At 46.8% G+C, this 27,016-nt stretch overlaps 2 protein-coding genes across 2 annotated transcripts in view; one reads left to right on the forward strand and one right to left on the reverse strand.

Moving 5' to 3' along the window:
- LOC115540334 (collagen alpha-1(XVII) chain) overlaps positions 1-3,581 on the forward strand; it is a 25,498-nt gene extending 21,917 nt beyond the window's left edge. The window contains exons 49-53 of the mRNA XM_030351507.1: positions 1-115; positions 642-791; positions 905-985; positions 1,473-1,511; positions 2,312-3,581. The exon at positions 1-115 is cut by the window's left edge and continues 8 nt beyond it. Coding sequence (XP_030207367.1) covers positions 1-115; positions 642-791; positions 905-985; positions 1,473-1,511; positions 2,312-2,361 — 435 coding nt within the window. The 3' untranslated portion in view covers positions 2,362-3,581. The remainder of the gene's footprint in view (positions 116-641; positions 792-904; positions 986-1,472; positions 1,512-2,311) is intronic.
- On the reverse strand, positions 2,791-26,872 carry slkb (STE20-like kinase b). The gene is made up of 18 exons (XM_030351508.1): positions 25,884-26,872; positions 24,495-24,659; positions 21,463-21,511; positions 21,123-21,272; positions 19,945-20,017; positions 19,393-19,587; positions 18,857-18,938; positions 16,496-16,624; positions 15,042-15,815; positions 14,638-14,768; positions 13,409-13,532; positions 11,948-12,127; positions 9,793-9,922; positions 7,738-7,862; positions 6,846-7,040; positions 6,443-6,568; positions 5,917-6,030; positions 2,791-5,151 (listed from the first exon to the last, which is right to left on the reverse strand). The coding sequence occupies exons 1-18, from the start codon at positions 26,031-26,033 to the stop codon at positions 5,005-5,007; spliced, it is 3,039 nt and encodes a 1,012-aa protein (XP_030207368.1). The 5' UTR covers positions 26,034-26,872; the 3' UTR covers positions 2,791-5,004.
- Between the last annotated feature and the right edge of the window lie 144 nt (positions 26,873-27,016).

Below are 27,016 nucleotides of genomic sequence, written 5' to 3' on the forward strand. Positions count from 1 at the left end.
CTTCTGCGAGACGCCACGAGGGACCGGTCCGACCGGGTGGTCCACGGGCCCCCGGGCCCCGCGGGACCCCCGGGCCAACCGGGGAACGCCACGGACCTGGTGGAATACATACGATGTGAGTCCCCGCGCCGTCCGCCACGGCCCCGATGAAAGAGTGCGTCTCCGGTCGAGTCCCGCTGAGGTTTTTGCCACTGCGTACGGCGGTACTAGGGGGTAGGGGAGGACGGCGTAGGACAGGGAGCGATCACGAGAAGTAGCGATGAAAGATCAGCGATTCCCAATCTGCTGACGGAGCACTCGGTGCTGCTCTGCTGGCGCTGCCGACCGGCTCAAAGTCAGCAGGACCCGTCCGAGACTGCTGTGTTTCAAATCCACGACGCGCATCGATGCGTGAGGGCCGCTTTTGGACAAGCCAGGGGGTGTCATGATGACAGCGATTTATTGTTTGTCGTGACAAATGTACTCATTGCAAGTCGCTTTGGATGAAAGCGTCTGCTAAATGACCTGAATGTAAATTTAAACGAACGATGGTTCCATGTGGGGACCACCGATGTGTGGGGACCACGAACATGTTGGGACCGGCAGCATGAGATCCTCGTCTTCAGTGCTCTAACCTCCACCTCGTGGTCCTCCTCTCCCAGCCCACGGCCTGCTACGAGACACAGTGAGGGAGTACACCAATCGCATCGTCCAAGGGCCCCCGGGGGCTCCTGGAGAGCCCGGTCAGCCCGGGTACAGCCAGCACCTCGGCCCCGACGGCAGCGTCACCGACTTGGTGGAACACATCAAAGGTAGGCGGGAACGATTCTTTTTTTTTCTGGGCGACTGGGAGGAAACGTAGACTTGGGATGGGTGGACAGACGTGTGGCCTGTGTGAAGTGACGTGGATTTGTGTCGTTCTCAGCGCACGGAGCATTCACCGGACCCCCTGGGTATCCTGGGGTCAAAGGTGACAGAGGATACACAGGTCAAAAAGGAGAGAGAGGTAAACGATGAAAAAAAAGAGACCAAATGAATGTCCCAACAACATTAGTTTAGTCGCATTTATTAGTCTGATGACTCGTGTTTTAGTTTTTTATTGCTAAATCACATACATTTGTATAGCAATAGTTAAATAACAATTTAAAACACATCTGACTCATAATATAATACATACAGTAAAATGTATCCTAAGGGTACAATAAAAAAACATGAATTAGCATTAGTCAGTAGTAATAAGATATAGCTAATAATTTACTCACAGTTCATTAACAGTTAACTAATGGTCTAGTAGTAATTTACTAATCGTGTTCAAGTGAACTACAGTAATGGTATTCATGTTAACTAAGCTGTTCCTATATACATTATTAGTTAACGTTGTTAATAGGTAATGCTTATTGCTGCAGTAACTTAGGTTAGTGAATAGTTCAATATGGATCCGTTATTGCAGAGTTACCGATCATCAGTAACACTGTTGTTGTCACTCTCCACAGGTGAACAAGTTTATCCCGATCCATGGAGGGGAGATAAAGGTGAGAGGAAAGGTGTAGGGTTGAACAACACCCCACTCAAAACAGATTCAGTCAATGGATGGTAATGTTTGGTTTTCTTTGCCATCTATACAATGTAGGTTGTAAGAAAAACGAGCACAATCCCTTCCCCAATCCTCAGTTTATCTGCTGCTTGGCTCCCATGTGCTAAACGACGACGCGGTCACAGCTTGTTGGTTAATGGTTACATGCTATGTCCTCATGCACACTGATGCCACTATCCACTAAACCGCTGCCAATGGACGCTTGCGTAAGCATCCTCTGTAGCCTGTCATTATGATTGGATATCAGTGTTGGATAAACAAACGTTGGATAACATGTTTATCGGGAGCCCTTGTAGGAAAAGGATTCAAATGAAAATTGACTGGAATGATCGCAATCTGAAGTCAAATGAAGAAAGTGTTGAGCTTATGGATTGAACAAAAAAAACAGACGTAAACCCAAAAGAATCCACGAAATGACATGTGGAAAACTATTATCAACCATCAGATTAAACATACTAGGTTGGGTAAGATTGCAAAGGCATGTGACAGAAAAAATTGAAATAAGGCCTATAGCTCCAAAAGGTGTAGTAAGTGTACACCAGCGTTTTTTCTAGAGCGCTGATTGTGTCTGCTACTGCAATCAGCCCCAATTAACAGCAGCTTGGAACGATAGCGCAGGTGTAACGAGTGCCCCTAACGAGGTAGCCATCAATCAATGCGAAAACGAAACGAACGGTGAAGCCACCTGATTTAACCGTGACCTAAGAACGCTCTACCGTTGTTTTTCCTCTACAACAGTAGAGAGCCACCTCAGGACTTCCAGAAGAAGGAGACACGTGGCCGCCTGAGGAGTTTGGACGTCGGCAGTAGGCGTGGGAGTTTTAGTGTGAAACCTTGCTGAGTTTGGGGTTTCTGACGGTGGTCCTGGCATTTCTAACGGGACTATGGGGAACACACAGTGGTGTGTATATGTAGACACACCGCCCGCAGGGGTCTGGGACCAGTGGTGTTGAGTTGAGCCTGCTCACCGGTTTAATTAACTAATTGTAAAGTGGGGCATTCATGGGTTTATGTTTTCATACGTTTCAGTATTTCTACTGTTTCTACTTTTGTTTGTTTGAGTCATTTATGAATTTTAGCAGAGGTTTTGTATTAGCATCTGGGATTGAATCGACATGCATTAGAAATGAAACTTTATAAAATAGGTTGGATTTTGTCAGGACAACTTTGGTCGACTGAACATGTATAAACTATGAAACCAAAAGACCATACAAACATTACCAGCATAAAGAACATTGTTTATTTACAGTACAGATGTTGAAGCTACATTACACAGGCATTACTAATAGCTATAAACTCATTTTATAAAATACATCATCATTTACACATGGATGTTTAATTAATCAACGTACATACATACATACATACATAATGGAAATATATCTCAGTGAAACCAAGCAATATTACAGTTAATTTTACTGATCATTTTGACAATGAATTGTGCAACAAAAACTGTAAGATCAGCACAAGCTTAAGCCGAGAGCTTGTTTATAAATAGCTACTGTCTGGTAAGTGACAAGGTTCACAACACTCATGCTTTAGGATATGTCTGTGGATAGCAGCCTATTATAGCGGCCTTCCTTGATTGATACATCAAACAGCCAATCACCAAGATGTGTTATTCTGAAATTAACCAATGGGAAGTTAGGATTACCCAAACAGGTCCAGAGCATTTCAAAAGCTTCCTTGACTACCACATCAAATATGTCACTGCACTTAAGAGTACATAAAAGTATTAGATGAAACCGTTAGTCAAGTAACGGTGAGTAGCATATTCTCTTACTGAGCTGGCACTGAAACTAGCCTATTCACAATTACTAAGAACTATACTATACTAACTACAGTATAGTCTTTCTGAAGTAGTAAGACTATTAGCTACACTATAGTAATTACAATGACCCATTTTTTTTTTTTCAAAGAGTGAATCAAGACCGAGGCAGACGATCATGAATATCAACAGCACGTATAAATAAATGCCAAAGCAGAAATAAGCTTTGGTTTTCTGTCACTGAAAGTGTGAGTTTCCTTTTATTTCCTTGAACTGAAATGTTTTAACACCGATGTTCCTGTGTCGGAATATCTGAGCTTCATACACGTTTTTGTCCAACATTCAAAATTTGTTGTGGGGTGTCTGAGAAGTTCATCACACGGTGCTACAAAGGGCGTTTGAAAGCACAGTGATATCCATTGTTTTTAACAGTGATATGTTTTTGTCTCTGAATGCAAACAGCCTCTAAACTGCCCACGTTTATTTTGAAACAGCCCCAAAATGGCCGCCACCATGTGCCAAAGCGAATCTGTTGTGCTCCAGGCAGCAAGGCATACTGAAATGAAACCCCTGAAAAGGGGAATCCTTCCCACTGGAAGACATTGCACTGGAAGACATCGCTGCACAACTCTCCTTCATCCACTGTAAACTATTCTACTCAAACCTAATCACATTTGTATAATGGAAGGACACAAAACAGATCAATCTAAGCCTTCATATATTAACGATGAGCCCAAGCTCTCCTTCAATTGGAATACATTCTAGATCCAGACACAATGTAACAGTTGAGATTGGGGATGGTTCGTTGCTGTTCAGTCTTCTACGACACAGTCCTTTTTCCAAGTGCACAGTTCTAAATGAGCTCCACACAAATACAAATGGTTGGATTTCAAAGCCAGAAACGTGAAATTCTACAGGCACTCGAATCGTCACTTGATTCCACAGAAGCACTTTCTTCCCTTAAGTGGTTATGAGGAAATGGTTACTATTGCCTAAAACACTGAATAAGCGAAATCTTCATAACATATTTTCATTCTGACATTTAAAATCACAGTTACAGTAAAAAAAAGACTAATGACAATGGTATGGGTTTGACATTAATGTCTCAAACGGCATCAGCTTGTGGACAAAGAAGAGCCCAGCGAATCCCGGCGAGACCCAGGATGGGGAGACAAACTGGGCTGTGCGGTCAAGTCCGCCCCCTCGTGGGAGATGCTAGGGATGGGAAGGGGGCAAGGCAGCTTGAACTCACGTCTTTTGTCTTTTCGAGCGTGTTCTGCATGTGGGAGGTGTGAACACAGAGATGGAGTGTGTGCGAGAGGCTCTCTGCATTTGCATGTGTGTTTCTCTGCATTTGTGTGGGTGTGTGTGTGTTTCTTTGCATGTGTGTGTGTGTATCTGCAGATGTGGATCTCTGCATTGTGTAGGTATGCTGGTCTATGGATGTGTGTGTATGTCTCTGCATATGTCTGTGTATGTGTTTCTCTGCATGTGTGTGTGTGTGTGTGTCTCTGCATTTGTGTATTTGTGTCTCTCCATCTGCATGTATGTGTGTGTGCCCTGCATGTGTGTCTCTGCATTCGTGTGTGTGTGTCTCCATGTGTGTGTCCGTCTGTCTCTTTGTACGTGTGTCCGTCTGTCTGTCTCTGCATGCGTTGTGGTCCTAGAAGCCCGTGGAGTGGACGCTGGGCACGGGGTAGAACTTGGAGATGCGGCTCTGGCTGGACGGGTTCAGGCACTCGGACTCCCCGCTCATCTTGAAGAACACCTCCTGCTCCTGCATCTTCCGGGTGAACTCGTCCTCCAGAGCCTGCACACACATGCGCGCACACACACACACACACACACACACACACACACACACACACACACACACACACACACACACACACACACACACACACACACACACACACACACACACACACACACATTAATGTCTGCCCAGGCGCTCATGACTCATGCAGCAGCAGCTTTATATAATGTCCTTCCATTCTAAGGATGCATAAGGGTTCTGCTTTTATGCCAATAATACTGTGGAGTGTGTGTGGATGATGGCTGGTTAAGCAGCCTCCCCTGCAGCTTTTCAAAGTCCTCTAGGTGCAGTGGGACAGCCACCCAGGTGGCTTGGAGCTTGCACATTGCTTTGCATTTTGTGTTGCAAGAACATCATATCCTTGTATGATGCCAATATGCCAGGCACAAGTGAAAGAAACAATTCAAAGTTGACTTGGTTTTTAATAAGGCTGAGGCTTTCCACATTCTATACTGTATTACTGTATAATTATAGTCGTCGATATTAGTCAGCCCTTGGGTTGTGGCTTTTGCTTTTGTGTTGTTTGTTTGCAGTTGTGTGCAGTTTTCCTTGGCATTTTCCGTGAATGCGTTGGCGTTTTTCTAATTTGCTTTGTTTTGGATATGCAATTCGACGCGCCCGACCACTGCATCATGGAGCCCATTTAAATGCAAATCAATTAATAATGCAAACACAAAAAAAAATAGCGCCACGCTCCCATGTCGCGATGCTCCAGCCCTCGGGGGCGGCTCGCTGTGTGACGGAGCCCCAAGACGGTACCTTCTTCCTGGGCCGCAGCTTCTCCCGCCACTCCTTGAGCTCCAGGCCGTGCTCCTCGTCCAGCTCCTTCAGCTTCTGGGTCTCGTGCTCGATCAGCAGGTGGCACTTCTCGTTCTGAGACGCAGAAGGGGGAACGAGTTGGTGACGTGGTGTGTGTGTGTGTGTGTGTGTGTGTGTGTGTGTGTGTGTGTGTGTGTGTGTGTGTGTGTGTGTGTGTGTGTGTGTGTGTAAGTCGTTTTGTTTTAAATAGGGCAAAGGTAATAATAGGTAAAACAGGCATAAGCCCTGCATTGAACTGTTATCTTTAAGGTTAATCAAAACTATTCCACTTTAAACAAGATCACACAAGAAACACCCTGTTTGAAGCTCTTCCCTTGCGTTACCTCTACCTAAAAATAACAAACCAAAAAAATACAACAACAAATACAACAAACATGACAGGCGCACAGTTTTTTGTGGTTCACAGTTTGAAGAGGTGTCAAGGTGTGTGGGTACGGAGGAGTATAAATAAAGCTTTGGGCCGTACCTGGAGTTGCTGCATCTCCCTGATGTTGGCGTCTCCTTGCAGCTGCAGGTCTCTCATCTGGTTCTCGTGTTTCTGCTGCTGCTGCAGCCGTTCGTTCTTCTGCCTCTTCTCCTCCTGCACCGCAAACTGGACCCCCGCACACACACACACACACACATGATGCATCATTAAATACATGAGTAATGCCTCATCATCATCACCATGACATCACCATGACCTCATCACCATGACCATGACCTCATCACCATGACATCACCATGACCTCATCATCACCATGACCTCATCATCATGACCTCATCACCATGACCTCATCATCACCATGACCTCATCACCATGACCTCATCAATCACCATGACCTCATCACCACCACGACCTCATCACCACCATGACCCAACCCCCTCACCAGCTTGATCTTCTCCCTCTCCTGCTCCACGGTGATGCAGGCGTTGGCGGCGATGCGCAGGCTCTTCTTGAACATGGCCATGCGCGTCTTGGCCTCGCTGCGCTGGATCTTGGGCAGCCGCGTGCGCTCCGCCGTCTGCCGGCTCTTCAGCTCCTCCACCAGCCGCTGGTTGAAGCGGTGCATCTGCTCCATCTCCTGCGGCGGGGGGGGGGAGGACACGGGGACCACGTCAGGCGACTGGGATCGGAGCACGCGAGAGGCTGCCCGTGACGTGTGTTCGTGTGTCGAGTTTGTGTTTTAACTTTGTTTGATGTGGTTGAACGGTTGTAGTTTGTATCTTTTATTTGACGCCTGTTTTAATCAGGGCTTCTATAACGCAATCAAGGTAATCATGCGTGTGTTCATCAGCGTTCTGGTGACGATCAGCCTCGTGCTGTGTACAGAGAGACATCGTGTTGTTGAGGGAAGGGGTGAAGATCTTTCTGGATCTCACCATTCAATTCCATTTTGATTCTAAGGATCACGTTTCGATTCGAAGTATCCCGATTTGATTCTCAATGTATGTGTTATGCTTTTGTTTGATATAACTGAAAGGTTGTACTTTGTATCTTTGATTTGAACAAAAAGAAGAATCATAGTATGTGAATACTTACTGGCAATAAAAAACCATTCAGTTTCTGACTATAAAACATAGATCCATGGCTAATAGTAGGTTTGTATATGTATAAATATAGGTTTGTGTATGTATAGCAGGCCTACAGAACACTATATGGGTATCTGATAGTGCGACACACACACACACACACACACACACACACACACACACACACACACACACACACACACACACACACACACACACACACACACACACACACACACACACACATACCTTTTCGTGTCTCTTGAGAAGCTGGTGCCTCTGCATGAAGTACTGGTCTTTGAGCTGCTGTTTGAACAGCTGGTGCTTCTCCTGTAGGTGGCGCTCTTCAAGCTCCCACATGGCTGCCTCACGCGCTGCACAACAACCAGGGATCAACACCGGTCACGTCACACACCCCATGTCATAGACCAGGATGGATTAATGTAAGCCATTTGATGGACACTTCTCACAGTGGTGTGAACGCAGGCGTTCTTAGCCTTAAGGGTCGTCGTGGGAACCTGACGACTTATAAATCCAATAAACACATTCGGTGAACACTGAGCTGAGATGCGTTTAATTAAGAGCCACAACCCATTTATTACGTTTCACGATTATTTTAAGCGTTTTAAAAATAGAAAATGTGTCTTTTTCTACATTCCTGTAGATCACATACTGGCAGAGATGAGAGAGGGAGTACACCAGGCAAAGATGTTCTCATAAGAAGATATGCGACTTTGCTGAATATGTGAAATGACCACAGGGGGCGCAATTGAGCTAAGAAAGTGGAGAGCGAAAAGAGGACAGTCAATGGGGATTTTCAAAAAAATCCACCCAAGGCAGGGTCATCATTTCTGGATCATGGTCCTATTCTGACAGTGGATAGGAACACAGACTTTAAATTGCATCACAATTTCTAACCAACTAGGATAAAAGGGCCATTTTTATCCGAATTCCTTTTGCATCGTTTCCTCATGCATGAGGGCTCTGCTGCCCATGGCAGGACGTCTGCCAACTGCTCGTCATGGACCAGCTGCGACCACTTATCCAGAGATGCCCAATCCACCTGATAACTGGGTATAATACCCCTACTGCCAGCTGCTGGTCATTGTGTAGCTTCAGTGCTAATTCAACCGCTCTACAAAAGGGAACAACCATGCATTGTACATCGGCAAACGATTGTGTATTCACAGTAACCGGTAGATTGTGTTATTTGTCCCCCCATAGCCGTGAATAAGCCAAGCGCAGCTGAAATGTACGGAGATTCTCATGATACAGCATTTAGCTCCATTTAACCCCCATGGATTTCTCCAGCGTCCTGCCTCTCTGCCCCTGGTGGTCAAGCGTTGGCACTGCGGTCTTTCTCCTGTTTCATTGTGGTCACCAAGCGGCATATAATGGCTCTGGCACAAGCGACAAAGCCAACAAAAGAAAGATCTCCAGCGCCTTCCTCTCATGACGTCAACACGCTTCAGCTGGGCTGTTTCCCATGTCAAAGTCCTGCATTTAACCTCCTTTCCCAACCCTGTTCTGTCACTAGTGTTTCCCAGAGGAAGGAGATCATCTTCTCCTTTTTAACTGTACTCTGTTTCACTTTCCTTCTGACTCCTGCTCCAGGAGCGTTTTACAAAACTTAATCGTGCTTTAAGCTCTGGGATTAGGCTCCTCTGCCCCGCAGCAGGGAAATAGGCCCGCCGAACTGTCTGGCCAAGCCTGTGACAACAACACGCTCTGATCAGAGGCTCTCCGCCATACCTGGGTCCAATGATGAATCAGCTTTAGCAATACGGTGCGGAGCCATTCCCAGCAGCCTCATCGCAGGACCAAGACAGGGGAGGCTCATTACACTAACTATGGGTCTGCTTTATAACACGCAGTAACTGGGGGACCCTAATGCAGGGACCCAGGGGACCCTGCATTAACCAGGGCACCCCATGGTTAGTGTTGTGACCCACGCTAAGGGTCAATCGATGTACAGTACATCACCAGAAACTGAATTAAAGGGCATTTAGCAGACGCTTTTAATCTAAGCGACTCACTACTATACATTTTTCTCGGCAGAAGTTAAGGGTTAGGTGTCTTGCTCAGGGATGCCTCGACGCTCTGCTAGGAGGAGCCAGGGATCAAACTAGCAACCTTGCGTTCACCAGTCGGTCCCGCTCCGCCCCCTGAGCTGAGCAGACTACCAGGATGTACTCGCCTGTTCTAGTTATCCACTAAGGCTACTCCAAGCCCCAAGCCTGCGCTGGAACAGCTTGCGTGTGTGTTTGTGGTGGCCGGCGTGCGTGTGCGTGTGTGTGTGTGTACCTCGGAGCAGCTGCTGCTTGTGGTTCAGGCAGTCCCTCTCGATGGTGGCCAGCTCGTGTTTGTGCTGCTGGATGATCTTCTTCAGGGCGCTGTCCAAGTCCTGCTGCTGCTTCTGCATGAACTCCTGCTCCTGAGAGAGAGAGAGAGAGAGAGAGAGAGAGAGAGAGAGAGAGAGAGAGAGAGAGAGAGAGAGAGAGAGAGAGAGAGAGAGAGAGAGAGAGAGAGAGAGAGAGAGAGAGAGAGAGAGAGAGAGAGAGAGAGAGAATTAAGTCACTAAATAAACACATTGATAAATAAAACAAACAAATGCCATTCAGCAGTAGCTATGAATCGAAAGCTTCTTACAATAATGTGTGTGTGTGTGTCACTACATGGCAGAAAAATGCCGAGTAGTGGGAGCTGTGTGTGTGTGTGTGTGTGTGTGTGTGTGTGTGTGTGTGTGTGTGTGTGTGTGTGTGTGTGTGTGTGTGTGTGTGTGTGTGTGTGTGTGTGTGTGTGTGTGTGTGTGTGTGTGTGTATGGCCCACAGGCGTTCAGCCAAGTGTGTCTAACGCTAAGAATGGCTGGGCTGAACCAGAAAGCAGCATTTGACCAGCTGCTTTCACAATAGATCTGCCGTCTTGGAGCTCTACATGCTACATGCTAATGAGGTAAGGGAAACAAACAGAACAGTGATATGAAGTGAACGTATGAATGTGATAGCCAGGTTATGTAATGGCATAGCAGACAGATGTTTGATTGAACTGACACACATTTGATAGGGCTTTGATTGGACGTTTGAGGAGTAGGTTCCATTAATAATTTTCACACATCCTTTCTACATCATGAAAGTAGAACATTTGGAATGGACAAAAACGCGTTGAAAATCTTTCCTTTAGCTTTATTTTTCCCAAGTGATAGTTATGTTCAAAATATAATATTCATGCTGCTTCTTGAATATTAAGTACTTAAGCTAGTTTGCCTCATTCCGAAACAGAATCATACCCAAAATGGTAAACTATCAAAAGATACGTGTTGCTCTAACTAATGGAATTAGTGAACAGTCTCCAACTGCCATATGTGTACTAAATATTGAATCACAGATCTTAGGAGCACACCACTAAATAAACCACAGACTAACAGACACGACTGGGTGTTCTAGCAGTCTGCTTATCGGGGTCAGATTTGATTAGAGACGAGGAGAGGAGGCTAAGGGGCAAAACATAGGATGCGTGGAAGAGCACTTGGTGGGTAGGGGACGAGGAGAGGAGGCTAGGGGGCAAAACATAGGATGCGTGGAAGAGCACTTGGTGGGTAGGGGACGAGGAGAGGAGGCTAGGGGGGCAAAACATAGGATGCGTGGAAGAGCACTTGGTGGGTAGGGGGGGGGTTGGGGGGCTTCATCTCACAGACTTCATCAGGCATGGGAAGCATAGACATGGTAAAGTACGGCCAACTGGCTGGTGGGCCAGCACATAGACCAGCACCTATGGGTGACATTACAAAGCTAAAAAGTGCATAACTATGTAATGTATGTACATAGTAGCTAAATGGGTGTTTCCGCTACCTTAAAACTGCTACTGATGTGCACACAGACATAAATGCATACACATCGCACAAACACAGATACTGAAAGCCAAGACAACACTGTACACACACTTAAAACTAGAGTAGGCAATTTGTGGAGAAACCAGCCAGAGTGAGATAGATTTCAAAAAGTATCCACCCCCCCAATCCCCCCTTACACACTTATTGTATGTTGTACGTCCTGGCACTTAATGTACGCACTTATTTTATCTTGTACGTCCTTGCACTCAAAAATAGCACTTTAGAAAAATAGTACTACACCGTTTAGCGCCTTATCCTAGCCATCTTTGTTGTAGACGGGGAGTGGGTTAACCTAGCAACTGTGAGTGCATGGCACTTGTTCTATGAACATCCTTATCGTACGGACAGCGATATATTGTTGTTTATCTTACTTCAGACAAATGTACTTATTATACGTCGCATTAGCGTCCGCCTAATGCCCTGAATGTAAAGGAAAATCTAACCGAAAAGATGCTGTAGGCAAGATTGAAGCGATCAGGATTATCTGAGTGCAGGTCGCCCGCCCCCGGGGCCTGTTGCGGGCAGCCATAGCGTAGCGGCGGCGGTGGCGGCGTCGCGGCGGGGCTCACCTCCTTCTTGCGGTTCTTCAGGGCGTTCTGCTGCTTGGCCAGCTCCTTGTCCTGGTCGCCCTTGATGCGGCGCGCCTCGTCCCTCAGCCGCGTGGTGTGCTCCTGCTCCAGCCGCTCGATGGTCTGCTTCTGCTGCCGCTCCAGGTTCTCCACCTCCTGGTCGTACTGCCGCTTCTTACTCTGGAGGGGGGGCAGAGGTCAAGGGTCAGAGGGCAGTTTAGATTGGGCCCGACTCCGTTGGATGTTAGGGGCCCGATACAAATACCAATATGAGGGAGCAAGAGATTAATGAAGTCGATATATCGTCCGATATTCAAAATATAGATACATTGGCTGTTATTGGATATATATCGTCGTGTCCTGGGGGTAGAGGAGCTCCTTGAGGTTTGGGATGATCATCATCCTAAGGTTTCTATATTGGACATACCATCCTGAATCTAGAGAGTTTTCTATAGCGGACATATCATCCTGAATCTAGAGAGTTTTCTATGTATTAGACGTAGGCATGGATGTGCTCAGTTAAGGCATTTTGTTTTAAGTTTTTAAATCTGCGAATAACTGCAAAAGAAAACCGATGTGTCTGTGATAGGGAGATATCGGCCGATAAATTGACAGGCGCGAAATACCTTAATGACCCTACCTTCAGAAAATGAATGGTGCCGCATTTGTGGATGTGCTGCTCTGTACATACACAACAGGTACATATGTACAGCGATGACGTAAAAGGGATTCATTAATACATAGGGGTTTAGGGTAATGAAAGACGAAAATGCCAGTGAAAACCCCCAAACATTACAAATAACAGTAGAATAAAAATAACAAATATATAGTCCCATAATCCCACTAGTCCCATAATCCCATAGTGCCCATGTAAGATGCCCAATCACTAAGGTATGTATACAATGCAAAGCACTTCTGCAGCTCCTGTGACTGACATCGCAGCGTACGGTCACACTACTGGGCTTAGCAGCAGGATTAACCCGTCTTGACCTGTAATAAGCAGGGGGTGATGTAACCACGGCACCGCAGGAGGTAAGAGGGAGCTAAAGCATAAATGTAACGGACACAAACGACACCGCCAAGCCCAGCGACGTAATGAGAGAGAGCCTCCGTTGGGTTTGTTTGAATTCAAGGCAGACTCGAAGGGGTCTGGGAGGTGGGAATGGTGGGGATCGAGTGCAATTTAAAAAGATGGACACTTTGACCCATTGAGACACGGTTGGATGCTGTGCCGACCTACCCTGTTGTTCTCCTACGGAGAAGGCCAAGCTTTGTCACGGAGGTGACCCGTTCCAAAGTCTAAATGATTTCACTTTTGACCTCACAGCTCCGTTACCAAGAGGCGCACGAGTCTCCGAAATGTGTCTCACGTGAACCTCCCCCCCTCCCTCCCCTCTCAAACCTTCTTGTGTCAGGGCCTGCCGGGGCCAGGGTCTGGGGAGGGAGGGGTGGGTGACTCACGGTGGTCTCCTGCTCGAAGCGTCGGTAGATCTGCTCCTTCTGGACCTGCAGCTTGTTGCTGAGCTGCTGCTGGGCCCTTTGCTCCTCCTTCTGGAGGAAACGCAGCTCCCTCAGCTCCTGCCGCCTGGAACAGAGACACAGAGGGGGAGGGAGGGGGGGGGGGGGGGGTCAACGTGGGCAACGCACCATCAAGCACATGTATTTCTGATGTATGGACCGATGTTGGTGCAGGACACATCACCCTGGATCTAAAGAGCTTTCTACGTGTTAGACGTTTACATGGATCTGCTTTAGTTTTAAGTTTTTAAATCGGCGAATAACTGCAAACGAAAACGCAGATACCGATATGTCTGCGATAGGGAGTTACCTGCCGATAAGTTGATAGATGCCTATAACGTGCCTATCAACGTCTTAGAGTTGGTCGAGGTAATAAGACTATCTTGCATTCCTTGTGTGAAAGCATTCCATTGACATGCCCAGGCTCCTTGATTTGTTGCAGTGCTAATAGAACCATTAAAGTTGTTAACAGGTCTACTGGTTATTTACAGGTCTGGAGCATGTCAGGCCCCCATCCCTCCTTCACCATCCAATTTGCATCTTGGTCCAGTGCCGCAGCCAGCGAACAGCCAAGGCCAGTTAGCAGAGCTATGCTCCACATCGTTCAATTTCAATATGGATCTCTATTTCTGCTGTTACCAAAATGAACTGAACACGTCTGGACCTGCAACAATGGTTGAATCTTGCGATCGCAATGATAAAACAAACATAAAACATTTGCATTTAAGCTCATTTCCACGGTTGGCCGCCTTTATTTGCGTCAGGAATCACAAACTGTGGCGGCGTAAAAAAGACCTGTCTAGACTCATTGTGAGTAATGAGCAATGAACAAGCTGTCCTCTAGAAACACTTGTTGTTTTTTGATGGACTTGCAATCCGTTTATGTAAAGTATGTCTGAATTTGCAGCGCGTTGGCTCAATGCTGCACATATGCCGTCAACTTGATGAAGAAGTATTCTCAATTAGCTTCTGTTTTGTGTTCTTTAATAAGTTGCAGTATGTTGAGCTCCCAGGGCCACCGTAGCTTGGGGCTCAACGGGTTTATAAGCAGCGCAACATGAATCCATTCAGCTGCTACCATCGCAACTCTCTATGGAAACAATGGTTCTGTTGCCATGTTGGTGTGGAACCACAAAGCGGTGTTTCGAGCAGGGGGGGCGGGGGGGGGTTACCTGAGGAACCTCAGCTCCTCGTCCTTTGCGTCGTTGTCCGTGACGATCTTAGACGTGGTCACGCTGACCTCCACGCCGTCCACCATGAACTTCCTGGTCTTCTTCAGCGTCTTCCTCTGCCTCTTGGATTCCTAACCGCAGCATAAAGAAGGCCAAAGTTAGGGCTTGCTAGTAATTATCACAGTTCTAATAATAATAATAGTATTTGTTTATAAAACGCTTTGCTAGACACTTCACAAAATAAAATAGATAAAAAGTAACATTGAAACATTTTAAGTTAACAAATAAAGCGTCAGAAAGAGGGACAGGTGCAGGTTAGGCAGTAAATGCAAGTACATATTGTTTTGAGCGATACCTTTTGGTACATTAAGTGGAGCAGCATCAGCGGCCTCTCTCTAACGTACCTGCGTGGAGACGCTCCCAGGCTCTTTGCTCTTAGAGAGGAAGCTGGAGATGGAGAGGTTGAGGTCCAAGCTGCTGGTGTCAGCGGCGGAAACACTCCCAGAGTCCGAATCCCTCTCGTTCTTCTCCGGCACCGGCTTATCCTCCTGTTCGTCCATCTTCTTCTCCTCCTCTTTCGGCGTCTCTCCGTCCCCTTCGTCTGCCGTCAGGGCGGGTTTGTCCCCGCCAGGTAGCTTCACACTGACCTTCAGGTGTTTGTACGGATCCTCTTCCTCCTCTACCTCCTCTTCCTCGGCCGTGGTTTCGGGCTCGGCTGGGATCGCCCCTCCCTCGTCCACGGGGGTCTCCGTGATGTCCATGCCCTCGCTGGAGGCCTCCGGGTCGGCCGGACTCTCTGCGGTGTCCTCCTCCTTCTCGTCCACGATGGCGATCTCCAGTCGCTCTATCTCCTTGGTCGGTAGATCCGGCGGGGGTACGTCCGTCTCGGGTTCTGACGCGGGGGCGACCACCTCGACCAGCGCTTCTTCCGGAACCGGAACCTTCGCGTCGACCGGCTCCGGCTCGAGGCTCTTCATGTCCTCGACCGAAGCGCTCGGGGTCTGCCCGGCCTGCTCCACGCCGACAGGGGACCCGGGGGAGTCCAGGACGTGGTTGTCCAGGGCGGGCAGGGCGGGCTCCGACCTCTCGGGGAGGCACTCCATGATGGACGGAGACAGGGGGATCTTCTCGTCTTCGGAGCTGGCCATGCTGACGTCCGACGGGGCGCGTTTGTGGCCCTGTGAGAAGAGACAGAAAATACATCAGAGGATGTGGTAAGGATTAAACACTAGAGCGGTGGTTCCAAACGTTTGACTGGAAGCGGACCGACTCGAATGCAAACGGTAAACAATAGATGAATACACATGCAGTGGCTGAGTGAAGAATGGCCCCTTTATACACAATAATTACTGCAGGAAGGCTGTGGCCCGTTGGAAACGGTGGAGAGAAAAGGTTAGCAACGTTGCTCATGCTCCCAGTGTGTTCGTTGAGTAAAAAACAAAACATAAATGGAAAAACCTTTCAATTGAAAACATGGGATGGAATGCACAGACACTAAATTGAAATAATGACAAGCAAGGATGCTAAATTTACTGAACAATATTTTTAATGTACATATTTTCAATTCCATATTATTTTTTGTGTCATCGTAAATGTATCAAGAATAAATCCCACTGCACTAGAGTTTTATAAAGCTTAATGATGGTAACGCAATTAATTATGAATGCTTTCCCTGATCTGAAGGCCGCTAAACTAAAGACATGCCATGCTGTGTATGTAAATATAGAGCTGTGCTTTCAGGGAATTTGAATCATAATGACGATAAGGAGTAATTAACCATAATACAAACCACTTTGGTGTAGGAGGGGATAATCATAACGATTATCATAAGAGAGGCGGTGTGTGGATGCTTGCTCACCGGCCGTGTGTCCGTCTCATCCTCCTCTTCCTCCTTGCTTTCCTCGATCTCCTCGGTGACCTCTGCCTTGGCCTCGGCGATCAGCTCTCTGAGGGGCTTGCTGTCCACCACGCTGGACACAAAGGGGTGCTGGGGGCGCACCAACACAGAGGAACACGCATGGTCACACATAATTAGGGCTGGGTAAAAAAATCTATTCATTTGATTTTGGATCGATTTTATTTAAATTTTGCAATATCGATTCATAGGGCATGAGATCGATTTTTTCACATTTTTGTTTTTTAGTTTTGTTACCATTATTATTATTTTTACACTTTAATAAACTATGCCTTAATGCAATTTGCAGTGATGGAATGTTGTAGTTCAAGTAGACTTTCACTTTCAATTCCTTTCTAATTTCAGAATTGCACTGTTGAGACTTGAGACAGTTTTGTTAACAACTCAAGTTTAAACTGTCCAATTTACAAGTTGGAGCTTAAAACCTGTTGTTTAAGATGAAGAGAAAAAATAAAGTACATTTGTATTTTGTAACACAGTTGAGCCATTTTCATTATTTAAGAGCAGATTGGATCGAATCGTGATTAATTGATTCAGAACCTTATGAATCGAAATCAAATCGATTTAGGAAATTGGCCACGATGCCTAGCCCTAGACATAATGCATCACAATTCACTGATACGAATGCCCCCAACACAGAATGCATGGAATTTAGTGAGGTTCACTCAAACATGCATAGCTTTTTTTATCGAGAAACATGAAAAACATGAAACCTGTATAAAACAGAACACCCATCTTAAATTATTAAAACATGGTTATCTGAAGTATAAAGTCAAGGGTTACTTTGCAGGCAGCTAAAACTTCTCAAACTTGACGCAACTATTTCAATGCAGCCATCACTACTAGAAATGATCTAAACGTGTTCAGTATAGCCATCCACTGATTGCTTAACTGTCAAGAATAAAAGCAATCCAACCTCATTTCAATCAGCCCATGGATCACATCCCTCTCATTCAATTCTGTCCGTGCAGAAAAGGGTCAAGAAGTGCTCTTCTCGGGTTTATAATGACGCCTTGAGCGTATTCAGTGAAACACTTTCCTACAGGAACCCGCCTTATTCAGCCTGGCTACCAGACGCACATATCTTAAATCTGGCCTAAGGATGGGCAGCTTCTTTGAGATAAGCACTTTCGTCAGTGGTGGACCACTGTTCTGTTTCTTGAAGCCCATCGGGACCTGATTTTAATAACAAATATTAAAAGTCCAAAAAATCCCTCTAGTGTTAAGAGGAGGTGTCCCATGGGGACACCTCTGGGACACTCTGCTGGATTGGTCCTGACAGAACTCTCTTAACCCAATGGCACACAACTGACGCCTGTTTGGCTGGCGTGGTGTTGACGAGGGTACAACGGGGGGGGGGGGGGATGAAGATTGGGGGGGAGAATAAGCATCCTCCTTGTTGGCTCATGTTCGACTCACCCTGGCACAGGTGCAGCGCTCAGGTAAGCAGACGCCGCATTTAGTCTCAGGGGCGAGAGTTGGCCATGCTTTGGACGGAGTGCTTATCTGTGTGTGTGTGTGTGTGTGTGTGTGTGTGTGTGTGTGTGTGTGTGTGTGTGTGTGTGTGTGTGTGTGTGTGTGTGTGTGTGTGTGTGTGTGTGTGTGTGTGTGTGTGGGCCTGAGAAGTGCCTTCAGTAATAGTGTAGCCAAAGGGTTTAAATCAGGTAGGTGTGCATGTGTGCGTACGTGCGTGCGTGCGTATGCGCGTGCGTGAGTGACTGAGCGAGTGTGTGTGTCGATTGTTCTTATCTCTTCTGTCCAAAGTTAGTGTGGCGTGTCTTACCTGCAAAAAGTAAAGTGCTGAATAATATATTTTGGTAATATGGTATTGATATTGCAGACCATTATGTTACCTTGATCTTGATTATTTTTTTTAATCATAATAAAAAATCTATTTGCGTTAAGAACATGAATGCCGATAAGGAACCTAGCAGTGGATCTTGAGTTCCTACAGGCTACCAGGAGTGACATTAGGCTGGTTAAAGATAGCTCCTTTTTCCGGATACTGGGGCTATACTTAGACGGCCAGGAGAGAGTGACCACACTCTGTGGTCTCTGTGGACTTATCTGCCCTTGTGGCACAGTTCATATCCGTATGATGAAGTGTTAATAGGAAACAATACATGCAATCTGATATTTCCTTAATGGGTTGAATTCATGTTATTGATACTTCCCCAAGCATCCCAAACTGTGCTGTCGTGGCCATTCAATTCCACATAGATGTGATTTCTCTTTGTATTTAAATAGCAGGGGCTGAACTGCTACTGTGGCAGAGCGGCAGGCTGAGCATAGGGTCGGGTTTACCTGCAGGAGTTGTGCAGTACTCCATCTGTTGTCCACATTCTTGTCCAGGCAACGCCGCAGGAAGTCACTGAACGCTGGGGACCTGCGAAAGACAAAAGTGGCCACGCAAACTTACACAGAGCCAATAATGATGAGTCAAAAGGACGACAAAAAAACAAGACCGGAAAATATTAGGTCAACATGGAACCGTTTCGTTAGGACATGGACTTAGTCATTGGTGTACAGCATGTAGCTCTCCTTGCTTCACGAGAAGCTGCAAAAACCTGTTGGAAACATCCTTCCAGAGCCTTCATGCCATTGGAATCAAAAGGCATTGGAAAAGGCTGTGATGTATTTTGGAAAAGATAGAGCTCAACCCCTCCAGACACTTTTTGTTCCTTTAGCGGCAGGAAAAGTGGATATGAACAGTGGAGGACAGAAAGCAAGAAAAACAGCAAAAGACCACAGATTGGATACAAACAGACGTTTTTTTAAGGCAGAAATCTGGGTATAATTCCATCCCCTCTGATTGGTTGAGAGAGGTGGAGGAGGCTCACCAACGGGAGGGCTGCATCAGGGTGGGTGGCTCGGCCTTGGCTATCTTTAGCAGCACCCTCATGGGGTTCATCTCGTGATTGGGAGGCTCCACCTGGGCCAGCTCGATCAGGGTGACCCCCAGGGACCAGATGTCTGCCTTGTAGTCGTACGGCCGGTCCTTGGACGTCTCGCACATGACCACCTCCGGAGCCATCCTGGTGGAAAGCAGAACGGGGGAATGGCAAATGGACTGCACACATGCAGCGCTTTTCTAACCAGTGGCCACCAAAAGGACTTTACAATATTGCCGAACATTCAACCATTCATGCACACATTCACACACCGACGGCGGTGTCAACCATGCAAGGCGACAGCCAGCTGAGCATTTGCGAGCAGTTGGGGTGAGGGTTAGGTGCCTTGCTCAGGGACACCTCGACACTTCCAATGCCACGTCGAGCCGGGATCAATCTAGCAACCTTCTGGTTACCAGCCAACCCGCTCTACACAGTCACATGCTGCACATCCTTTTCAGGTCCCGAGTTGAAAGTGATATGATGTTTTGTTTTGCTCACCAGTATGGTGTCCCGATGAACGAGTCTCTCCTCTGCAGTGTTTTGGTGTTTTTGGCAGAGACCCCAAAGTCAGCTGGATAAAAAAGGACAAAAAAAAAGTAATTCAAAGCAGACCTGGATTAGCATTCTAATCCGCTGCCAGTGTTTCCTTTCCACGCACAGCTACATAAACCATAAACATCGGTCAATGGTGTTTAACACAAAGGCTTATCTCCTACGTTTTTTAAATGAAGGCTACTCAACATGGCACATTTGTATTTATAACAACCATGTCGCCTGCACAACCATTCAATCACCGTCTTTCTAGTGTACTTAGGTGTCGTAACGCATGTGACATTTTATTTGGTCATGTGTTATTGGCTTTATAATGACATTGTTTCTTGAATGTTATGCTGTGATTGATTGACACAAGCACACTGTGGCAGATCTCTAATTATCACAGATCTCGATTGTCACATGCACACTGAGGCAGATCTCTAACAACTCAGTCGTATGTGTATAAAGACATAGTCTGGTCAACAACCAAGTGTTGCTTCTTGCATGGTCGAGTAATCACACAGTAATCAAGATATCCGTTTTGTGCAAAGGGTTACACTGGCATCTTGTATTTTGTCACCGCACAAAACGTCGGTTGTTCCGTCCTGCCAAGCCCTGATCCGCCCAGCAGCAGTGACTCATTCTCCTTTGAGTCAAGAGCATTACTACATCTGCTGTGGCTGCAGTCGTGCGCCAAATTATAGAGTCGCTGGTTGGCTGCGTTGCGAGGCATGTGGCCCAGTCACTCTATGTCACCCTGGTGTCTACCCTGGCCTACCATTACTGGGAGAGAACGACAATGGTGGGCCTTTCAGTTCTTTCGGTGACCGTCACGGCCTTGAATCAATGGACCAGGAATCGATTAAGAATTTAACATGTAATAAAGCCACGCTAATTTGGTTCCAATGGAATTTTAATTAATATTTGTATAACGACATGAGAGTTAAAGCCCTATCTTAACCCCAAAGGTTCTGGTTTGAAAAACACTTCACTTTTCAGAAATCGAAAGCAAGAGGAAACCAGTAGTCGTCCAACGGTTTGGAGCGCGTTGTTAAGTGCACCATCTCCATGACTGCTGCCCGTTTCCAGACTAGTGAATAGCACGTTTCTGGCCGGTGTATTCAACGCTGCATTCAACCCACCCAGCTTGACATCTCCGTTAATACTGAGAAGGATGTTGCCGGCCTTCAGGTCTCGGTGGATGATCTTGTTGTTGTGGAGGTAGAGGAGGGCCTGGAGGGTCTGTCTGCACACCACCCTGATCTGGGGCTCCGTCAGGGGCCTCTCCAGCTCTGCAGGGCACCACGGAGGAACACACGCCGCATTGCAACATCATCTGCATGTCAACAGCGTCTATATGTACACATACGTGACGCCTCGTGGAGACGGCAAATCGAGCATGGGTGCTTCGCGTTCACATTGCACGGGAGGATTTTGCTTGTGCGCTTGGGTGTAAAAGCACAAACCAAACCACCGACTCACCTAGCATGACGGCATCCACGGCTCCTCCCCCACAAAACTCAATGAGGATCTGCAAGAAGGGAAGAGGGAGGCGTTTGCATACACACAAAGCAGCTGTTGCAGAGGTAAACAAGGATTACGTATGGGCAACTTTCCCGCGCGAGTGCGTCGTAAACAAGACACAAAGCCGTGGCCTCGTCTCGCGTCCAAAAATCCTTGATGAGCCGTCGACGGGCATCGGGGATTGCCCATTTCCCTCGAAACTAAGTGAATGCAACACTGAGCCAGGCAAAGGGCTTGAGGGGGCTTTCAATATAAGCGTGCATTTAAGAGGATTGGCCTGATTGGAGCCGGGGCGTGGGAACAGTATCAGGGAGCGGTAAGCAAGACGGCGTGGCAGGGGGGCTCCCAGCACAGCCCCGTTTCCAAACAGGATTAGCGTGTTTCTGTGTACACACTGCACATCGACGGGGTCACGTTCAGCCACCGTCGGGGCGGCCGTGGATTAGCCGTTTCCACGGACGCTAGTCCAATTCATGTTGCCAAATTGCCGATTAACAAAATCTCACTTATGTCGGTCATGACATGTCTGGCCAATTATTACACCTCGGACCGAGGAGGAATGCAAACCATGCTAGACGGCCCATCCTGGAGAAACTAGGCCAAATGATCAAATGTCCCAAGTCAAGATTGATCCTCCAGCTCAGAGAGCCCTTCTTGCATACCATACCGGACCGTACCGGATGCCTCGAGTCTAGAGACTTGTCTTTTGAACAAACAGGGCCTTCTAACGCGGGTTTGTCTGTGGGAGGGCTGTTTGTCTTGCTGCCCCTGCTGCCATACAATGGCCCCCACTGTGGCGTCTAACAGCAGTGGAAAGCAGAGAGGACCTCTAGACAAGGGCTGTGGCTGGCCTCTCCCCTTCATTCACCCCCCCCCCCCACCCCCCCACCCCACCTCCCCCTCGCCCGGTTGCTTGAATAGAACCGTTTGAAAAGACACACTCTAAAAATATGATCACGATCAGGGAGAGATTTCAGATCCTCCAGCTGAGCTGTTTTCACGAGGTCAAAGACAAAGATACAGACTGTGCAACTAAACCACGGTAAACCACATCATACTAGTTCTCCAGACTGGTGACGTCATGCAGGCTATATGCATGCCCTGCTCCCACTAACACAACTTTCCACTCATTAAGCGTAACGTAAGTCTTTTATCTCCAGGAACAGTAGTCCTGGACTTAGCCTCCTGTGTGTGTGTGTGTGTGTGTGTGTGTGTGTGTGTGTGTGTGTGTGTGTGTGTGTGTGTGTGTGTGTGTGTGTGTGTGTGTGTGTGTGTGTGTGTACGCGCGCGTGCGTGCGTGCGTGTGCATGTATCTATGTGGTGCGAATGTACGACTGTGTGTGTGTGTGTGTGTGCATGAATATGTGAGCGTGTGTGTGGGTGTGTGTGTGTGAGCGTGTGTGTGTGAATAAGACAGCATGTGTCTGTGTGGTGCGAATGTACGTGTGCGTGTGTACGCGTGCGTGTGTGAGTGTGTGTGTCAGATGATAATCGCACATCTTTCATCGGACCGTGCCCCATTGTCTGCGAGACACCGATCGGCCCCTGCGAGCAGCTCTGTAATAAAATACCCATGTAATCGGCAGGCTGCAGCTTACACCGAGAGCACCACACTACGTTACGCTGTTATGGCTATGCCCTCATGGGGTCACGCTGGAGTCCCACTGGCCTGTTCCCCTGGCCCACATTCCTGGGAGTGCATAGATATACGTGTAACATTATTCTACATGTTCATGAGGTTGGATTAAGAGCGGTTGTGCCCTTCCCTGTCATTGGGTTCCTTCAATGGGCTTTGAGGATATCCCTAGAGAGCAGGATTTAGCCTAGTAAAAATGTGTAATGTAAAATCATGTTAATTAACTGTCATCAAAGTATTGTGTATGGTAGCTTTTACTTGCTGTTAAACAGAATACTGACATCCTATCTGTGTCCAACAGAAGAGGAGCAAGTTCCTTTCTTGCGTAATAATAACCATAACAACCATTTGTTTTGAGAAAGCAAAAGCTGTTGTTTAAAGAGTGTTGTTGTAGGGCTTATATCTGCAGGGGCTCGATCATATGATGTTGAAAAGACAAGACGGCATTCATGTCCCAATGAAAGCCTTTCACTCGACACACCACAACAGAACATCTTCCAATTTGGCCAAACATGAACATCTTTGACCCATATTTCTGAAAGCTCAACTTGTTCCTCCACTGCTATATTATGCCACCAGGTGCGGATGTGATCAGCCATTACAAGCCTTTTGAAAGTCTGCGATTTCCTGTGTTTGGTGACATCACAAGTGGGAGTGTCCACCTAGATGTATGCTGGATAGATCAGTCCACCAGCCTACCCAGTGGATTGTAGCAAACGTTGCTTATCTATCCATCAAACATCTAGGTAGACACTTGCACTTGAGATGTCACCAAAACACAGGAAAAGGCAGATATTCAAACGGCTTGTAATGGCTAATCACTCACAACTGGTGGCATAACATCCCCCCTTTAATCACATTTGCAAATTATATAAGCAAATGAGATGGGGAAACTCCCCGCTCATCTAGGAGTGATGTCTGTCCCCCCGAGAGAGCCTTTGCCCGGCAGCGCTGCTGCAGCTGTTCACTAGTGACAACCTAAGCAACCATCACACTGACGAATGGTGTAACGCTCAGCCAAAGTCGACTATAAACACCAAGGCCACCGGAGGAATACCATACCACGTAATACAAGATGACTATTCAGCACCACGGCTCTCATTTCCATAGATACCATGATGCATTACGACACTGCCCTTCACATTTTGCAATGCAAATGCTTGCGATCAAACCGGGAAGGTTTTAAGGAAAGGTTGCACGGCATCCACTGTCGGGGCACACCATTCCTTATAAACGGGCATTCCTGTTAATCCCTTGGGATATAAAACACATAAAAGTCGGCAAGTCAAAAGGTCCAATAGAAGCAGGGCCCTCGTCGAATCAACAAAAGCTGACCTTGGGGAAGCCTACTTACCCAAAGTTTGCTGTCATAGTAGAAAGCGTCGAGCAGCTTGACGATGTTGTGGTGGTCACATGACGCCAGGATCTCGATCTCCACCATGTAGTCCTCCAGCTCTTCCTCTGTCTTGGTGTCTATGACTTTGGCCGCAGCCAAGACCCCCGTCTGTTTGTTTTGGGCCTAGACACACAAACACAGTATCACTGGGAAGCAATGTTGTGAGGAACGTTTAGCTGACTGCACGGTTGAGACACAGGTTTCCCACCACAGTGGTCACGATAGCTTCACAGAAAATGACACAGAAAAGCCAGTTGTTTTTTAAGCTGACAACTCTCCTGTTGGTCTTGGCTCAGTGAGCAGGAAGTGCTTGATGAAGTCTCTGTGGATATAGGAGACACACATATACTTCCTGCTGACCTGCTTGTTTCCCAGGGACAATTCTGGTGTCTGGTGTTTAAAAATGGCCCCCCAAATTACTAATCCCTAGATGTAAACACACACACACACACACACACACACATTTTCCATTTCCATCCAATGTGGACCGTGGAGACAGTCCAGTCCTGCCCAGCAGGAGTGACTCATCCGGGAGGGAGCACATTAATAGGATAGTGAGGAGAAAATCCCAGAAAAGGGTACTACATGATGCACTTCGCTGCAATTTTCTAGTCATAAACACCCTTCAATTCTACTTCTGGATTTCCATTGCCAGTTGAGGAGCACTTCTGTTCTAAAACGCAAATAATGACTGTAATAGATGATGAAATAATGTTTTTGAATTAGTTTCCTCGATGAAGAGTTGTGGTATCTCCGAAAATAAGCTCTGTATGGGGCCTGGAATTTCAGACACTTCGTAATAGGCAACTTGTGCCTCGGTCACTGTGGATGAGGATTAGGCTTAAAGGGCTATAAAACGAAAGAGTCCTCAAGAATTTCTGGATACTGCAACTAAACAAAAAAGGGACTATGGTATAGTTGGGTTTTGAAAGAGGATTCTGACTGAATAAATACAAACGATCATCTGAGTATGCAGGCCTTCTGATGTGTTTTGGGAGGTTGATACCGAACCTAACACTACAACCTGATGCTCTCCATAATATTATGGCCATGTTTAGCCTACGTGTGACATAAATACTGAGAGAATCACCGCTGCTGGCGTATCATTTAGACGCTATGCCTATGAGCCCTAGTTAATTGGAAATGTCATGATGATGGAAGGGGAGGATGAATGCAATAACCAGTGAGAGACCAGTGTGAAATGCATTGGTTTGGGTGTAGTGAGCTATGCATAATGACACATCAGGTTAATAATCAGAAGGAACCGGGTGAAGATATATAGACATCGGAATATGCAACAACAGCAGCAGCATCAACATGCGCAGGTGTAAATTGGATCCAACCCACCTTGTACACCTTCCCAAAAGCTCCATCTCCCAGTTCACCGATAATGTCCCAGATCTCTTCGGGGTTCTCGTCCCTATGGACGTGTTCATACTGCTTCTTCTTTTTCTCAGAGCCTATTTTAAATATCTTTCGGAAGTTGAAAAACGACATGATGGATCCTTACGTTTTAGGCTCACAGTAAGATCAGAGCTGTTGATTTTCATTCAATGGTGTGATTGCATTGTGACGAAGTGTGTCTAAGAGTAGGATGGATTTCTTGGAATATCCATAAACTGTGCGTCTGTGTCTGTGTGTGTATAACAATTTATACCTCAATAGTGAAAGATATAGCTTTGTGTAGCCTTTGACAGATTGGACTGGAGAATCCAGATGGTCCTTTCACACACATTATTATTGAGCCCTTACATCCACGGCCACTGTAGAGATTTACTATATTCTAAAAGTCAACACAACAACAACAACAACAACATCATATCACGCAGAGAAAAGTTACACAACAAGTCCTCCTTTGCCCGACAGCACTTCGGTACTCCTTTGTCAGCCACCGAAACGAGATGGTCAAACTGTTGGCGGGTCCAATCCCGGGTATTTTACTCCGTGAAACACAACCGTGATCCCCCCGTTGGTCCTTAAACATAAAACGCGTCCGTGAAAAAGATCTATCCAGAGGGCGAAAAGCGCAAATCTCCCGTTAGTTGATGAGGCACGGGGTTCGGTAATCTAGTGGATTTAAGTGTCGAAGCGCGTTCACGAGAGCGCTCGATCGTGGTCGTTCGTCGCGGTCGCGGAGTGGAGGCTGGCCTGGAGCTCGTGATTGTCCTCTAGATGCGGACACAGGTTCGATGCCCCAATCCGTACAGGAGACACGTGGAGCTTGTGACGTTTTTTTTATATCGAGGAAACAAAGAGGCAAATGTCTATGGAGGGCGACGTTTATAAGGGAAAAACCCAATCGGAGTAGGACATGCTTGCGATATTTACATTTGGAAAATAAGGGGCACACGTTTCTTTGTCTCTTTAAAACGACATTTCCCATGAGCGCCCGGGGCTACGTCTTTTTTTGTAAGAACGCGCACGCACGTACTACAAACACAACATACTTATAACAATTATTTAAATTACAATATATATTA

The sequence above is a fragment of the Gadus morhua genome, chromosome 3 (assembly GCF_902167405.1).
Source record: "Gadus morhua chromosome 3, gadMor3.0, whole genome shotgun sequence".
In the NCBI taxonomy this organism is placed as follows: Eukaryota; Metazoa; Chordata; class Actinopteri; order Gadiformes; family Gadidae; genus Gadus; species Gadus morhua.

Excerpts from the sequence above, each read along its gene's own strand:
- slkb (XM_030351508.1), bottom strand. The coding sequence starts at position 26,033 with ATGTCGTTTTTCAACTTCCGAAAGATATTTAAAATAGGCTCTGAGAAA. Across the intron at positions 16,625-18,856 it reads GTACTGCACAACTCCTGCAG|CACCCCTTTGTGTCCAGCGT; the intron begins GTAAACCCGACC and ends GTGCGCCCCCAG. Across the intron at positions 6,569-6,845 it reads AGAGGGAGAAGATCAAGCTG|TTTGCGGTGCAGGAGGAGAA; the intron begins GTGAGGGGGTTG and ends GCGGGGGTCCAG.